Source organism: Diorhabda carinulata, chromosome X, assembly GCF_026250575.1.
Source record: "Diorhabda carinulata isolate Delta chromosome X, icDioCari1.1, whole genome shotgun sequence".
NCBI lineage: Eukaryota > Metazoa > Arthropoda > Insecta > Coleoptera > Chrysomelidae > Diorhabda > Diorhabda carinulata.
In genome coordinates, this window is record NC_079472.1 from 21,722,776 (window position 1) to 21,741,205 (window position 18,430).

Below are 18,430 nucleotides of genomic sequence, written 5' to 3' on the forward strand. Positions count from 1 at the left end.
TTCTTCGTTTTTATAAGATTTTCTTACAAAGAATGTTCTTCTAATAGCGGATATTTCTCCCTCTGCAACTGCCAACGGCTCTGATATTGTCAGTCATAGTAGAAATTGAAATCTGGACTCTCTCCACGGGCAGAGTAACTTATTTTAGGGTATTCAAATCGTGAGATCGTACAAGCCAGTTGAGACCTCTGATGCTCTGTTCATTCGATAAATATTCTAGTGGTATGCTAGCTTACGCCATAATGAATTAATCACCAATAAACGGAGCCTCTATGAGTACTTCCTCGATGTACTTTCGAGCAGTCACAGCCCAATTATCCATAAAAATCAGTTCAACATGGGCGTGGAAACTAATTGTATTTCACACTGAAACTGATATTCTTTGGAAAGATCGCGCAAAAAGTACATTTAGCACATTGCTTCCCTATTAATCTCCATTCGCTGTCTCGATCGTCTGAGTAGTATAGACGCGAGCAAAACTTATCTATTGATAGAACTTCAATGAAATTGCTGGTCGTCAAATAATCGCCTTTCTCTACAATGTCTTTCCAGAAGTTGGATCCCTGTTGTTTTGACAACAAGTCTACGTCCCCTAAATCTTCTCCGTACTGTATCCGAAATAACACGCATAGGTAAAGCAATATCAAGACAAATAAGTCACATCTAAGTCTTATCACATATCATACTAATCCTGACAGGATAAGTTCAATGGACTCAGATCCTAACTTCTCTATAATATAAAAACAAAGTTACCCATAGACAGTTCTAATAACCAGCTTTTAATATAAAAAAATGAAGTGTCCAGTTTTTTCTGTCGTTGAGTTATTTAGTTAAAAGCGAGACAATTAGTTAACCGTGCCCTTTTTTGTTCAACTTAGTACCCCACAAATTTTTTAATGCAGTTTAATTTTTTACTGGCTTCTTACCTTGCCTTTTGCGACTATTCCCAATATAAGCTTAGTTACGTGAATCAGAATCTGAAAAAGATTTCATGATACTCCGGAAGATTCTGTTTGAGGTATTCAAGTGGGCTTTTAGATAAAACAAATAGACAATAATATATTCGAGTTACAGGGCACTATGAAAGTATTAAATATATTTGGTACGCTTGATCAAACTAGAATTCAAAGGTGAAAGAAGATAAGAAATAACACAAAGTTGTGATGACAGAAAAAAGCTTTAAGCACCCATATGGGATCTTAAAAAACAAATGGATATTTTAATATTCTTGCTAAACGGCAGAATAAAAATATTGAGCATACAACATGTTAGGTTCCAGTTTTTTGAGGTTGGTTAAATCTTCAAACTTAGTGAAAAACAATGTATGTTTGGATTTTTAATGTGAAAACTAGGAGTAGATGATGTAATATAGACTGACTGAAAGAGGTTTGCTATTATAAAACATGATATTAGTATCTATGAGATTTTCCGCACTGATTGACATTCCTAATATAATTTGAAGATCCGTTACTCCTAAATTCATTGTGATGTGCCACATTTGTTTCATTTATTGTCAATTTAATTGACCCCAATTAATAAAATAATAAATAAAATAAATAAAACATGATATTTCTTTAACGTTTTACTAATTCCTACTTGCCAACTTTTGCATTTAATTTTTGAGTACTACTGGTATATCCTTTAATGTAGAATAATATTTATTTCTAAAAGAATTGAAACTAAATCCATCGTGCGCAAAATAATGGATTGCGAATAATGTCGTTGTTAAACCATAAATGTTATTGCTACGAACAAGGGAAATGGGTCCTTAGGCCGGCCCTGTCCAGCTATACTTGAATTTTAAAATTCGGCTAATTCGCGTGGCGTCTTTCACATTTCTTATAAATGGCGAAAGCGCCTTTTAGAACTTTTTATTGTAGCGGATGGTTTAGTATTTCTTTTAAGTAATTTCTAGGAAAGTCTATTTGATTATTTCTTCTGTTTTTGTTCTAGAACTTTGTAGAATTTTATTCAAGTATATAAATTATTTCTTTAAGCACAGTGAGTTAAGTTTTAAATAAATAGTCGTAGTGATAATAACGAATTAGTTATAGTAATCGCAGAAATTATTTAAGTGATATTTATTTTAAGTGTTAAGTGTACTGTATAGTGTGTAAATAAATTAAGAACAGTGTTTTTCAATTACGTTATATTTTTAAGGATCTGGGAATTGTACTAATTTAACATATCAGTTCCAATTAGACTCAAAACAAAAAATAGAAAATTAGAAAATAAACGAGATGTACATCTTTTTTTTCATATTCTCTTCATATTTGTTTTGGGTTGGTTATACTCTAAGCGCAACTTTTTATATTTGTTATCATGAAGTTTCTTAATTTGCTGATAATGCTTTGCACAATTACGATAAAACATTTTGTTTTCACATGTACTGTCTACGTAAAACGCGTCGTTAGTCCCTGTACGCGTTACAATATATTGACGTCACATTCTCGTAAGAAAATATCCCAAACCGGCAACGTTCAAAAAGATTCGAAACATTAATTCTAGTTGTACTATACGGGATACTGAATTGATAAGAAGTTTATGTACTAAAGGTAACATCTTTTTTTTATTAGACAACAAAGTTCTAGATTAATTACAAAAAATAACATGAGAAATTATATCTAACACAGATGGGATGGGTCTCATCGATTCTTGGTTGAGGCATGCGCCTCCACCCAGTTACAGGGCTGGCTGGATAGAGGGACTTCAGCGCTTGTGGTGCATGCATCAAAATTCTCTATCTCCGAACTCTAAGTACGACGAAACAATCGCGCAAGGCGGATAGTTTGAAATTTACGCGTGTACTATAGCGAGTACTAATTCGAACGTATATTTTAAAGAAAAATCGGTTATATTTCTTTGTAAGAATATAAGACTTTTATTTCTTCTTTAATTTCAAGTTGTGTGTAGTTCGTCGTGGTCGAAAATATGAGAAAAAGTTGCGGGAAGTTTTTTCTAAGGTGAGGTAGGAAGTTTATCTAAAATAAATTTTGCTACAATTACGTGCTGATGTTCACTTATTGAGTATTTGATTTTTTCCGAATAATTTGAGCCGTTTTTTTTCACTAAAAATTCGACTTATTTCAGATACTAATTTTCATAGAACGCGTCTAGTTTAGATATCCAAAAATATAGTAATTATTATTCATATATTTTTTCGAGAATAATTGTGAAATCAGCTTGTTAGTTTTACTGAGAAGTTGCGCATTTGCTATTATATAACATTTTAAGTTTTCAAAATCGGCTTAACAGTGGGCGTATTCTATAGGAAGTTGAAGAAATTAACAATAAAACACATGGTATACAATTTATCTATCAAATTGTTTCTGAAGAATATTTACAAATTGAAGTTTCTGATTTGGAATAAATCCAATCAAATTCTATCAAATTTTTTTCTTGGAATATGCACGAATCAAGCATATAATATATAATGTGTCCTCAGATACGTGAAGCAATTATTGTAAAAAATAAAATTGATTTCAATATTTATGATTTGACGTTTCACTTTGCTTGGTAAAAGGCTAAATTCTAGCATAATTTCAATTTGAAAAATTAAGTATGCCTCGGAAAATTTCCAAAAAGTGAGTGAAGTGTCTTTTATGTGGCAAATATAAAAAAGTTATTGGAAAAAGTTATTCAAAATCAACGTCTAGAGTCATATCAGCTGTAAACTATAATATTCAATTTTTATCATAATAAAAAATTCATATTTTGTTTATTACAACTGGCTTAACACTAATTAGTGATAGTTGATTAAAAATAACTGCATGTTTTTGTAATTGATTGAGCTGCTCTAGCTATTCTGTTTTTTAATATCCCAATATCATTCGGAATGTGCGGAATGTCCACAATGAAAAAGTCCATTATTATAAGATCCGGGAATCTTAGAGTCCACCGTGTTACTTATTCTCCAAACTAACTTTCACCAAACTGATAATTTATCCAATTAGTAATTCTTTGGGTAGAATAAGCAGGGCAGTCGTTGAAAGAAATGGATCTGTCGAATATTTAAAGGAGGCCGGTCAATAGATGCAGAATTTTAAAGTGAGCTGATTCAATGTTCCTTCAATAAAGAAAGGTTCGATTTGAAATATTACCTTCTCGTTTCAATTACGTTAACGGGAATTGCTTCCACTACAATATCGACAGTTTTCAACAAATCAACATTTGTGGTAAAAATACTTTTCTTCTCTCCAACTTTTTATTTCTTACACCTTTTTATAAATTTTTTACGAGATTTCAAAATATGTTGATAAAGATCGTCAATTTATACATTTTATTTTAATTTGATTCTCATAGAAAAGAAACCTAAAATTGAGACAAAAAAGAACTTTTCTTCATACTTTGGTCTGAAGTACGCATCATTTACAAAATATTGAGTAGCAGAGTTTAAACGAGGCCGTACGATCTGCAAAGACCAGTATCTCAATGGTAGACCAAATGAGGTGACGACTCGAGAAATATTGAAGAAAATCCATAAAGTAGTACTAGATGATCGTTGACTGAAAGTGCGGGAACTAGCAGACATAGTAGGCAATTGAAAAAGTGCGGTACATCGCACATTAACTGAAAATTTGGACATGAGAAAGCTTTGCGCAAGATGGGTGCCGCATTTGATCACAATGGAATGAAAACAGTGTCGTGAATATGTTTCGTTCGAGTGTTTGGTAATATTTAGAGAGTAATGATAGAAGTGAAGCCAAATTTTTGCGCCGTTTCATAAACATGAATGAAATGTAGTTCCATCACTTCATACCCAAAACAAAAAAATAATCAAAACAGAGGTCTGAAAAGGGAGAACCGGCTCCAAAGAAGGCAAATACGGTTCTTGGGTTGCTCGTGGGATAATTTCCATTGACTATCTTGAAAAAGGAAAATCTTTCAGCGGCGAGTACTATTCTTAAAAGTCTACCGGCTAAAATCTTAGCAAAAATCTGTTTCTTCTGAGTCAATTTATGAAAATTCTCGTAATTGTTATAATAATACCTGTTATAATATGTATGTTAGAGTAATCGGCTTTAGCCAGATTAAACTCTAAGTTTTAACATGAAACGTTAACTATGTAATATCTGACTGGAACAACAACTATACTGAAATAGCTTGGATACGCCAACTATATTCATGCACGTGATCATGAATATATGACTAACAACGATGTTAAAATAAACCATATTTTATTTGAACGTGAAATATGACTTTATCATTCCAATACCGATTTCGGTTAGCATTTCAATGAAGTACAGGGGCGGCACTTGGAAAATGGTTTTTAATTTAAATTCCGAATTATTCAAGATCTATAAAAAAAAAATAGTTGAAAATGTGTATTTCATGAATAGAATATTAAAATACAAGTGGGAGAAGGCTTTTCATTGCAGCAAGAGTTTCAAATTCGAATACTCACGAATACTGAAATGGCCTCTGTTACGAGTGTTTCAATTTCTTTTTCTGTATCGGCTTGTATCTGCATTATTTATTTAAATAAAAATGTATATTAGGGAAATTAAACCGTAACGTAGGTGGTCCGTTGGTTGCACTGATTTATAATTGACAGTTGACTTTGGAAATAATATTTGAATTTAAAAGTTAGCTTGAGTCAGAAAAAACTTCTGTAAGCGGAATGTTGGATGGAGAACTTCAATCTACACTACTAAAATTGCAAGACGACGCCACATATATAATTTACCTCTTTAGAAAGTGACACATAATAATTTCAATATATTAAACCATCCATTAATTTTAAGATTAGGTCTTTCCAAAAAATTTCTTCACCGTAGATTTGTATGATTTGTCCTTATTTCATAACTACATTTACTTTTTTGAAACCTTGTAAATAATATCTTAAAATTGAAATAACCTAACATCATCGAAGAATGCATTGTCCAGTCAACTGTCAAAATGAAACTGAACTTCAGAGGTACCACTACAGAAAATTACCAAAAATTACTAACAAATATGGATGAAAAACAATTAAGAATATATGAGAGGAGAATAATTAGGGGAATTCGTCGACCAGTGAAAGCTGAGAATAAGAAACTGAAGATATAGGAAAAACAATTAAATCAAAAAGATTACCATGGTACGGACATATTGAAAGAATGAGAAAACGGATAAGAGAAATTATAGAATTTGGACCAAACAAGAAAAGATTGCCAGGAAGAATAGAAACTGAAGGGAAGATAATTGTACTAGATATGCATAGTCTAGGAGTACATGAATAGAACAGACGCGTTTAGAACAGAAATAAATGGAGAATAATAGTTGATGCTGCAAAAACATCAATTAAACTGTACATTAGTAATGATAAATTGGTGGTTGACATTCCACAAAAGATAAGCTCGGAAGAGATCAAAATAAATGACTTCTACTATTCACCGTTGAAAATTATTTCGAAATATTATATTTTGAAAAGATTTTCACCGTTTTTCAAAAGAGAAAACAACTACTTTCCTGGCTAATTCCTTTGGATTAAAAATATTGCAATTCTCTCTTAATATCAGTTTAGTTATAATACAAGTCACAAGGACAAACTTCAACTAAGGTGACATAGATTTACCTAACGGTTCCTTTACTTACAAAAAATAGGAAATGAGTTTGTTATTTTAGCCTTAGGAACACTGAATATTGTATATATTTCAACAAAATTAATACAAAAAGCAAACAATTAACGACAAATAAAGGAAACACAGAAAAAAAATAGAAATGCAAATAATATAACAAAAACATTTATTTTCAAAGTAGGAAAATAAAATTAACATAGGTATATATTTACATGAAACACAGAATGTTTTAGTTGTACTGTGGTAAAAACTATTTCTCAAATAATGAACAATGTATGGCTTTTCAGTTGAGTAAGCTAGCATTTTCCTAGCAATTTGAAAAAAAAGTCAGTATTGACAAACTAGTTAACTATATAATTTGATCTAAAGTTCTGGTGATGTGAAGCGGAACTGACATTGGCAAATGACATGATAATTGACAAAGTGCTTTACATTTCTGTTGGATAATTCAATCATAATTACGGTCTCTTTGGAGATTGGAAATTTACCACAAATTTTACAAAGCATTTTCCAATATATGATGACAGATCAAAAGTTATAAAATAATTATTGTATACATGGTGTTCCGTAAATAGATACCGAGAATTAGGAAAATTGTAAGACCTGTGTAAGTAAAAAAATGTGATCGGTTTACATTCAGAGTCTGAAGACGACAAGTAATTGGAACATCAGTCAATTGCAAAGGTAGGCGTGGTGTTCAGTAAGAATATCACCAACAGTTCTAGAGTACACAATTTAACAACTTTTTTTGCAAAAGATAATGACCAGTCAAATTTTTGGTTCAGTTTTGTGACAAGAATATGAGTTCATCAAGGCTTATTGTACGCAAAACACCGTCCAAAAACTGTCCATATCACTGAGACCCAGTGATTTCATGGGTATGATTCAAATAGTTATGACAACAACATAAATGTATCAGGACCTATCTTACGTGAAAAAACTTGAAGAATTTCCGATATCACTGGGAGACAGTTCATTTCAAGTCAGTAATAGAATTGGTAAATGCCATGACTTTATGTTAGAGAAGGTTGGTGGTGACAGTGAAAGTGCGAATAACGAAATTTGTCACCAATGGAAAAATGTGTTTATAATGGCAATACGTATCGAAAGACGTCTCTAGGCAGACGAGACTGGACTTTCTTAGTGTCATGGTGGTGAGCACAGTAAAGAGCGATAAACTATATTACTGGTAACAAATATGACAGCGTCTGTACAATTTGAACCATTAGTTATAAGAAAGGCTCAAAAACTCGTTGTTTTTCCGGTTGTACATTTCTACCATTGGACTATGAGGCTAAAATGAAAATCTGAAAGACAGCCAAAATTTTCGTGGGATGATAGTTGGCAAAAACGAAAAATATTAGAAGTGTAATTGATGTGGTGGTAATGTAAACAGTTGTTCAGTGTTATCTCTGACTGTTCAATTCCCTTTCCGAATTCACGATTTTGCAGCAAGTTTTGTTTCTATTATTTGGAAATTCAACTTCATTGGAAACGGGATTTGTTTTTTATACATTTTTTTTTCAAAATTTTATATTATGTCTAATCTTTTTTTGTGAAAGTATTCATAAATATATTTTTTTCTGTTACAAATTTTTTCTCATAGTGTGTTATTCAACTCTTCAATATTCCAACCATTTTTGATATGTTTTTATTCAGATAATATCAAATTATCTGTGCTGAAATTGTTGAAAGTTTATAAGGAAAATTAGTTACATTTTTGTCATTTATGGGCACTTTTTCATTTTATGGGTAATTGAGATATATTTGGATCGTTATTATTAATTATATCGCCTATAAAAAGACAATATTGATCTTCAAGAGATATTTAAAGTACCTACTTACTTTTTGCGATATACGCTAATGAAGGACACAGAAGAAATAATCATTACCCAACAAGTCGTCTGACTAAGAAAAACACATTTATTCATCAATGTAATCTCCTTCAAGGGCAATACAATCATTCCAACGCTTCTCTAACTTCTCGATGCCGTGCTTGTAGAAGGATTTGTCTTTTGCCTCAAGTTTTTTGCTTCAGTTTTAGCTATTGCTTCTTTTGGCTGCATTTTTTTGAGATCAGCGATTAGCCAGTAGTCACTGAGGACCAGATCTGGCCTATAAGGTGGATGAAGAAGCAATTCGAAGTGTAATTCGTTCAATTTAACCATCGTTGCCAATGACTTGTGAATCAGTGCATTTTCTTGGTGAAACAGTGGTTTATTTCTTCGACATATGGGGTTATTTTTCCTCGATTTTTGCATTCAAACGATCCAACAACTCTATGTAGTATTCGCTATTGATTGTCCCTCCCTTTTGGAGATAGTCGATGAACAATATTCCCCACGCATCCAAAATACTGAACCCATAACCTTCCCAGCTGACTGTTGTGCCTCTGGACCCTTTGGTCGTCGTTCACGGGCTGTTGTCCACTCAGATGATGATCGTTTTGATTCCGAAGTGAAGTGAAGAAATCTGATTTATTATATGTAAACATGGCCATTCACTGCTCTGAATCAACACGTTGTTGTTTTTGATCGACTGTGAGTAAGCATGGAACCAACTTTGAAAAAAGCTCTCTCATGGTCAAATGTTCACGCATAATTGTAAACACACTGCCTTCTCATATCTTTACGGTCTCAGTTATTTCACGCAATTTCAATTTACAATTAGATATAACCAATTTGTGGACTGATATTTTCTGGAAGAACCACCTCTATTGGACGACCCGAACGTTAACCATCATCGTTGTCTGTACGACCACGTTTAAATTCGGCAAACCAATAAAAAATGGTTCATTTCGATGGAGCAGAACAAAACTTTTGAATTCATTGCTGAGCTTGTACAGTGTTTTTTTTTCATTGAGGAGCAATGACAAATTGACACTCGAAATTGTTTCAAAAATTACAAAAGTAACTTAACTTAAATGGCTGTCACTTTCTTCTGACTAATCAAAATGTCGAATCTTTAACCGTCCTTTATAAATAAACAAAATTGTGTATGCATGATGTCTCCTTTCAAAATAAGTATAAAATGTAACTGAAATCGAGTTAACTCTAGCTAAGAAAACTCTCAAGAATGAAAGATTTATCCCATTAGCGTACTACAATATACTATTATCTTGAATAAAACGACAACGAGTAAAACCACTTTTGTGTGTGTGGAAATAACGAAAAAGAAAAACACTTAAGCGACTGTCATTTTCTAGAAAATTTTAAAAGCGCTACATACAATTTTGATTCTTGAAAGCTCGTCCGAAATTGTCTGATAAAATAATATTTAGAAACTTCACAATGTAATTATGTGAAATTTGTCTTCAGAAAATTGTCCCTTGCAAGAATTTATGAAATACGGTGACATAAACAAAGAGAGGACAGCGGATCGCGGAATATATTTAGCATCATAAGATAGTATAAGATGAGATACTAAGGTATAGTTATTTTAACTATTTTTCAAATTTACGCCAAACCAGCTGCAGAAATATTTTCCTTATTTTTGGTATCAACCTTATAGTGGAGTTATTAGGTGGCCAGAAGTCGTTGCGCACACAGGATTTATTATAGGCCTCTTGTGCCCCACTTGAAACTTCTAAAAACCGATATTCTTGGAAAAGTTAATGAGGCACCTAAGCTTGCACTTTCTATGTCACTGGACAAACTGTAAGGCTTACCAAAATGTTTGCATCTCTCATGTTTGAGTGATGAATTATCTACAATTATCTAAAATTTTTTTTTCATCGTTGCGTACGTGATGCTTATATCATGGGGATGACCGTGTCCGGTTGAAATACCAGTCATATTTAACACCCGTTTATGTAATTGATTGGTAAGACAGGCAGAAGGCTCATCTATATATGCTTCAGATTATCCTGTGTCAATAGATTCTTGTTTCAAAGAACTTGTTTTGCGAGCTACACTTTTGGTCAGACCAAGAAAGGGTTATGAGCATATTAATGGTTTTACTGATTCCTGTTGTGAGATCTAGCCAGTCTCATCGTTCATTCTGGATTCATTATTCATTATATCGGGACTGGAGTCTCTAGTTCATTGTTTTCTATCAATAAAGTATGCCTCCAAATCCAAATTGTTAATAACAGAACTGTATGGAATATATCATTGAATATTCACCTGCAGCCTGCTTCTATATTTACCAGGAACCAAGACACATTCTCAAGTGGATATGAAAGTTAATTATTATTATAATTAATCTTATTAATATTAAAACTCAGTATATCCACAAAAACTTTTTGTTTCTAGAAAATGTACAATCATATGTGACAAAAAAAGAGATTTACAATAAAAATATTTATTTGTATATTTTAAGACGCCAATGGATTTCATTCATTGCTCACTTGATATGGTCGAATCCGTATACTTTATTATGATTATTATGACCGTATCTAGAAGTAATATGTTCATACTTTTCTTTCAACTCTGCTCTTATAAACTTTGTTCCTATTCCATCCCTTGTTCTATGATGTCAACTCGTTTTGTAAACATCTCGCTTGGAAAGAACTCGAGACAATTTCTCCAGATGGCGTTGAGGAGTTAAATTGGATTTTCCACGCTTCAAATAAAAATGTACTGTTTATTCTTCCAGTTATTTCATTCACCGACTTTTATTTCCAGCTAATTTTCCAAAATATAATAAAAGCGAACAAATGCATTAATAAAGAATAAATCGTCAGCAATATTAAGTTGTGAATACAAATCAAAATGCAAATGTTTCCCAATATTTTTTTAGTTATGTTACGCGTAAACTGATATTGCAAGATCATCATGTCATATACCGCATAAACATTTGTCTGTCGAAAAGATTTGTTCGCGTGGTATACCGTATAATTTGAAAATCGCTCAAAAAATCTCGTATCAATCGCAGTGCTTCAAAAGATGTATGAAGAATCGTGATAATAATCGAGCCCGATAATAAACAAAAATCGATTGAAACCAAATGCAACGAAAGTTGTTCAAGCTTGAAGCACTTTGAAGAATTTGCTCGTCTTTTTTTTCGAATAACTGGACTGTCTCCACCGTTCCATTAGAGCAATGTAGAATGGTCAATTTTGAACAATACACCAGTATTTGTTTACTAGAAGTGTTTAAGGAAGCCAATCGCAGAAGAAGAAGATAAGTTCAAACGAAAACGTTTCTGAACAGTCAATACATCGAATTGATAGGTATACGTCATACAGTCCTTGTATGACGCCCAATAATTTCTTCTTATTCCCGCAGATCGAAAATAAAATGCGGGTTCAACGTTTTTCTACATCTGAAAAGGATATTTTGACAAAAAATAAAGCCAAATCTAATAATATATATTTGTCTTATAACTTGTATTAAAAAAAGTCTATTAAATCATTGTTGTCGGTTATTTATACTCTACCATTGTAAACTAGTTGCTTCAATCATCTCCAAATATGTTAATCAACAAGATTAAAATCAGGGGATCTAGAAGGACACGAAATACGTCTTATTCACCTGTTGTCATAAAATATATCAGTCGGATCGCGTTGGCAAGCAAAATCGGCAATATATTTTGTACTAGTCCTCTTAAGGGATCGTCAAAAAAGCGAGGACCTACAAATTAGCCATTTATGACACCAATTCACACTTTAACCGAATGACTTTCTCGAATAATATCTTCTTCTACTCACAGATGTGAATTAAGGAAATTATTTATTTCTTCTCTTGTAAATTAGGCTTCATCTGTAAATGGTTCTAATCTCTATACAAAACTTCAACTATTGATTTCAGTTCAGGATTTTATGAATCCTATAAATCTGGATTTATGTCACATGGGGGATAGTGCGGCTCACAGGGAGATAATGAAGAAGTTGAAATGCAAGTTAAAACCAATAGAAAGAGACTTTTGGAAGATGGAATCATCCAAATAGAGCAATTTGTTAGGACAACCATCAGCGCAGTTAGTTTAGTCAGAAGGTAAGTGAGAAGAGGATAGACGCAACTACTAATTCGAAAAGATATAGTCCTTGAAAGAGAAAATAAACGTTTTCAAGAATATCATGTAGATACAAGCAACTTTGATTAGAGTCTGATAAAGATCAGTATAATCTTCATATAACAAAACGGATAACGTCTGTTTGGTCAGCTAGTATAAAATAAAATACAATTACAAGCAAGTAGAAAAATGGAATTTTCAAGCTAATAATATGAAGCAGAATTTAGGGTTAATAAAGTATTGAAAGAAAAAAACGTCCTCTTAGAGAATTCGTAAAGAATGATTTGAGTATTCAAATTTTTTTACATGCGTTTGGGTGGCGCCCTGGATGGTTTAGCTTCAAAATCAGGCGGCAGATGGCGCTGCAGTGGGTATCCAGGTTATTTATCTATACTGCAACTAAACGGCTGGATCGACTTTTTGTGTATTCATTCAAGTGGGGACCTGGAAAATACATTCTGAAATCAGCACGATAGGTGGCATTGAATTTTTTTGTGCATACGAGTGGTTCGATTTTTTGGATGGTTACCAATTGGGCATGAGCCGCCCCTGGCCTTCAGATGGTAGTGTAGAATTATTCATTCCTTCAAACATAAAAATTCATAATGTTCGAATGTATAATTTGGGAAATGGGAAATATAAGTTTTGATTTCACAACTTTAAATGCCTATAAATCAGAAACGAGGAATTGTATTATTATACCATTTACATAAAGTCCCGGTATACCCTGTATATCATAAAGTATTTATAAATAAATAAGTTTATTATTTTTTTTTTCAGATGTCAACAAGCTCTAGTATTTATGCAAGAAAATGACTGTTCTCAAAAGGAAGTAACCGATCTAACAAAGTGAAATTCAAATAAATCTACTCCATTCCTTCGATTGCCTTAGCGTTAGCAACCAAAGCAATAAATTTTCCTAACCTAAAAAATGTCGAAATCATTAATTCTCATAATCGATTTAGATACTATAATGACCGATTCTTCACAACCTATTAAATCGTTTCTAGTATGACCCTTCTCGAGCACAACCCATGAGAGCCCCTTCCCCTTCACCCAAATTACCCAAAATGTTGTTACCAGATAACCTGATAAAGATAATATTTATACAGTTTTGCCTGTTGCTAACTTCAGTCCGTAGCGAAGGCCACGGACCTCTCAACGGTCGCGTTTACTTTGCTATAGCGGCTACACCGAGCGCTCAAAGTTTCTCTAGAGCATTCAATAAAACACTAATGAACATGACTTCGAATTTTTTATCGGGAAGAAGCGGGAAAGTCAGTTTCAATATAAGTTTGGAGACGATCGTCATCGACTTACCGGAAAATGGTAGTTTCAGTGCTATTTTGCTGGAAGGGGTGTGCGAGAAGTTGGAAGAAAAACGTGTCGTGGCGGTTTTGATTATTGGTCATTCGCCGGCGGCGTTTACGGTTTCGGTAACAGCCAAGCATGCGGGAATTCCCGTCTTATGGGCCAGAGGCCATGCACAAGTTTTGCCGGGGCTTCAGAGTTTAGTAAGTTCGAATTTAGTTTGAGAACTTCTTCAGCATGTAAAATAATTTAGATTTTAGATTACAAGTTGAGGAAATTTTAATATAATTTAATGTTCAATGTTTTAATTTACGCAATTGAGTTGAGGTGATTTAAAAATTAACTAGAAGATATCGAGTTCCCAGGGAGTGTGGGACTTTTGCCGAATAGGTCAATTAATAAAAAACAACTAACCTATTATTCTATTATAAATTTTTTTAGGTAAAAAATGTGTAAACAGTTCAAATGAACTATTCTGTTTATTGAATATTTTAGAAAACTAATTGAAAAATTGATGAGATAGCTTAATAAAGTCCTTTAACTCAATTTTATATATCTTCATAAAATGATTTAGATTATTTATTTAATGAACAGATAAGTGCAATTTCAGAATAAGTAGCCATCGAATAGCCAATCACAACCTAGATGAGATGAATTTATTAAAATTCATTGGAAAAGTGAGGAAAGCACGTTTCTTCTATTAATGAACCCTCCTTTCTAGCTTTCGGTTTTAGGGATGGATATGTTTTTATTCAAAAAGTAGTTTTTCAAACATTTGTTTTGTATGTTCGGATATGAGATGCGTAAAAATGCTTTCAATAATGTCAATGTAAATCGAGCCACCCGCTTCATCCATTCTACATGTTTACAAACCGATCATATTGGAAAAATAAAAGTGAGGGTAATTAAATTGTCTAAAAGTATCATAATATTTTTTTGTAATCTTATTATATTAGTATAAATTTCTATGTCCGTTATACTATTCACGTATTTTTTCTGAATCGGTCAAAAAGCGTGAAACAAAGTACCGTAGCGTAGCGATTCATTTTTCACGGTTTTGCGTTAAAAAAACTGCAGTCACGTGTCTTTTTTTAATTATAAAATTTTTTTTTTCAAAATAATGGGCTTTCTTTCTCATATCAATTCGTTTCTCCGATAAACTCTCACACTTTTATTTCTTGAAATTCATCAAAAAAATCCATTTTGTTGTTGTTTAAAGTTTAAATTGCACACCGGAGGATGTTGTTGAATCGGCAACTGCAGAGACTACGAATCTTCTCCCTGAGAAATCCAGGGAACAGTATTTAAAGGAATATAATTTTTTTATGGAGTGGCGTACTAAAAAAGTCATAAACAGCTTCACAGAAAGAGTGTTACTAGCTTATTTTGAAACTAAATTCAAAATGTGGAAGTCTTCAACACTTTGGTTGACTTCAATTCAAAACTGAAAGGCGCCCTAATGGTAAATAACGAAGTAGATATCAGTAAATACTCGGAATTCATTGCATCTTTGAAAAATAAATCAGTTGGCTATAGACCCAAAACATTTGCAGGTGAAGAAATTAATAAGTTTCTGTTGCAAGCTCCAGACGATCATTATCTCATGCATAAGGTATGACAGCAAAAAATTTTTATGTGTGTTTAGATATTATTTGTAACATCATTCAGGCTGCTCTAATATTCGGAACCGCAGGAACTCTGCGGAAGCAGGAATTATATAAAATGAAGTGTAACGATATTAATAATACCGGAAATGTTTTACCTGATACAAAACCTTATGCTGAACGTCTACTAACTGTTATTGGTGAAATATCTGAAAATAGATTAAACTTGGTAAATATTTTAAAAAAAAACGACCCATAAATGTCATAACAGATCATTGCTTTCTGCAGTATAGAAATGGAAAATGCAAAGCCCAAGTTGTAGGTATCAATACCTTTTCAAAAATTATTACGCTGGGCATACATTTCGACGCTTTTCGGCGTCTCTAATAGTGGATTCCGATGATGATATAATTCAACACAGTTGCGGAGGGTTACGTAGATGACTAGTTCGACTCCAAGCTACATTGATAATGTTCACGATCCTACCAACAATCCAATAAGTACTAATACAACTATAGACGATGTTATTTCTTTGAACTCGTTAAATGTTGCCAATTCAAGTAGCAATAGTAATGTAACTTCTTCTTTACTTCAAATTAATAATGCTCACAGTTTTACTTTTGATATTACTATTACAAAATAAAAATTGATAAAAGTTTTGTCGAATTGACGGGCGTAGAAAATTTTGTATGAAGCTCGTGAGTAAAGTAGCTCTTTTTTCACTCGTAGGAATTGCCAGTAAAACAGTCGTATTCGTGAAAAAAAGTATTACTTTTTTGCATAATTAGCTATTTTCGAGTTTTAATTGATTTTCTTCTAAGTTTTCAACTCGAAAATATTTGGGACGGTTACAAACTCTTATAAAAAGTAACGTATAAAAGTTTTGTCGAATTTTTTCAAGTATACCGACGTAGAAAAAATTTTGTATGAAACTTGTGAGTAAGTGAATTTTTTTCACTCGTAGGAATTGAAGTAGAGTATAACTATTAATGTCTTACTTCTTATTTTATCACTAGAATAAAAGGAATCTCTTCGGTATTCATACTTATAGTTTGATTAGAGAAAAATTAATCACTGAAGTTTAATCATATACACAAGAAACATCATTTTTCTGAAGTACAATGTGTAATTAATTGTGATTTGCGCCGGTGTTTATTTCTTAGACCTCTTTTATATGGTTTACTTGATAAATTATATTGATTTTAGGTCTCTATCAATTAAAAATTCGTTTAAAAATATATAATACTCACGTTTTGACTTTTTTCAGTCTTTCAAAATATCATTTGACTCTGACTAATGAGTATTTATTTTAATCAATAAATCACCTACATCATGAGAATATCAATATAGAAATGAAATAGAAATCTGTTTTAACAAGAGAATCAATTTTTCCTTAGTTCTTACATCTCAAATATGTATCAGTGAACCTTTTCGAAAAATTCTTTTTTTCTTGTATTTGATTCCGTCTCAAGAACTCTAGGATCTTTATTATTGTATATTTTTTTGATATTTCGTAGTTCGTTAATGCAGTTTTATATTTTCTATCGTATTGATGACCTTTTAGTCTATTTTCTAAATACTGTGATGTCTGCCCTATGTAGACAGCGTCACAATCTTTACAAGGTACTCGATATATAGTATTACTTCTTTTGTTTTTCGGTATTTTAGATTCTAGCTTAGTGAAATATCTGGATAATGTATGACTTATACTAATATATTTATTGAAATAATTGGATAGTTTTTGGGAAAGTTCTTGTACATGGTAAGAAAAGGAGTTATTATAATATCTATTTATCCCTTTCTTGCATATGTTGTTGTTCTATTTTATATCTTTTTTTAATGCAGTTTTCGCTTTTCTAATAGCTGAGAATCTAAATTCAGGATCTTATGCTTGGATAGATCTATCAGACAAAGTTTATCATTATTTTTACTGGTCTTTCTCGTAATAAAGGACGACATGAATTGAAGTTCAAATATCTTGAGGACCAAGTTGGTTTCTTATAACATTATGTTATTTTTAATTTTATGTAATGTGACATTTCGATTGTGAAGTTTTTTATGAAAAGAAATGAATTTTTCATTGATGTTTTAAATTTGATTGGTACGGCAGTAATTAAATCACCTACATATCGGAAAAAAATGCAATATTCATATCAAGTTTGCTTAGGACAGTTTCCTCAAGATTTTCCATTACTAATTTTGCTATAACACTTGAAATGGAAGCTTCCATAGCACAACCATCAATTTGTTTGTATATTCCATTTTCAAATTTGAAGTATGTTGTTATAAATGTCAGTTCTATAGCTTTGTTGAATTCGTTATGAAGTATCTCTGTTTATTTTTCAATTTTGACCAATTTTTTATTAATATATCTATCATAATTGTAGTAGGACTATTTGTATATAAAGAAACTACATCTAACGAAATAAATAAAAATTCGTCAGGGACTTTTATATATGAGTATCTATAGCTAGATATTAGAATGTTTTAAAGTACAGTTAACGACGAAAACTTCACGCTATTTTCTTATTGGTACCTATATTTCGAAATAATCAATCTCTGTATTTACATACCAAAAAATGATTAAGAATTAATAATGCGAAGTAGTAATAGTAATGAAGAATCGCAGTTGGTATCTCAAAAATAGAATATTTATAAAAAAGGGAACAACGAAGTTATCAAATAAGATTTAAAAAAAAATCGTATGAATTTGTGTCATTAAATTACAAAACGAGGGAAATATCTCTATTTATTTATGTTTCGTTTACATTTTCTGGAACTACTATATCTCAGCTTTTGTTATGGTGTGTCAACTTTAAAATTAATCAATGACAGCAAACAGATAAATCCTCAACCACCAATTTCTACTACACTCTGGTGAAGTTCCATAATATTTTATGTGCACTGAAATTGTTTGATTGGATAAAATAATAGACGGATTAACCTGGGAGGTATTTTTCCACATATCGTAGGTTTCCTTATGGAAAATAAAGGAAATCG

The 18,430-nt window shown here is 32.0% G+C and overlaps 1 protein-coding gene across 2 annotated transcripts in view; it reads left to right on the forward strand.

Annotated features, from left to right (window-relative positions):
- The first annotated feature begins 2,700 nt into the window (after nt 1-2,700).
- The window catches only part of LOC130900809 (uncharacterized), a 146,682-nt gene continuing 130,952 nt past the window's right edge, over nt 2,701-18,430 (forward strand). For both annotated transcript variants that reach the window (XM_057811688.1, XM_057811689.1), the window contains exons 1-2: nt 2,701-2,963; nt 13,296-14,029. In XM_057811688.1, the coding sequence (XP_057667671.1) occupies nt 13,550-14,029 (480 nt within the window). In that variant the 5' untranslated portion in view covers nt 2,701-2,963; nt 13,296-13,549. The remainder of the gene's footprint in view (nt 2,964-13,295; nt 14,030-18,430) is intronic.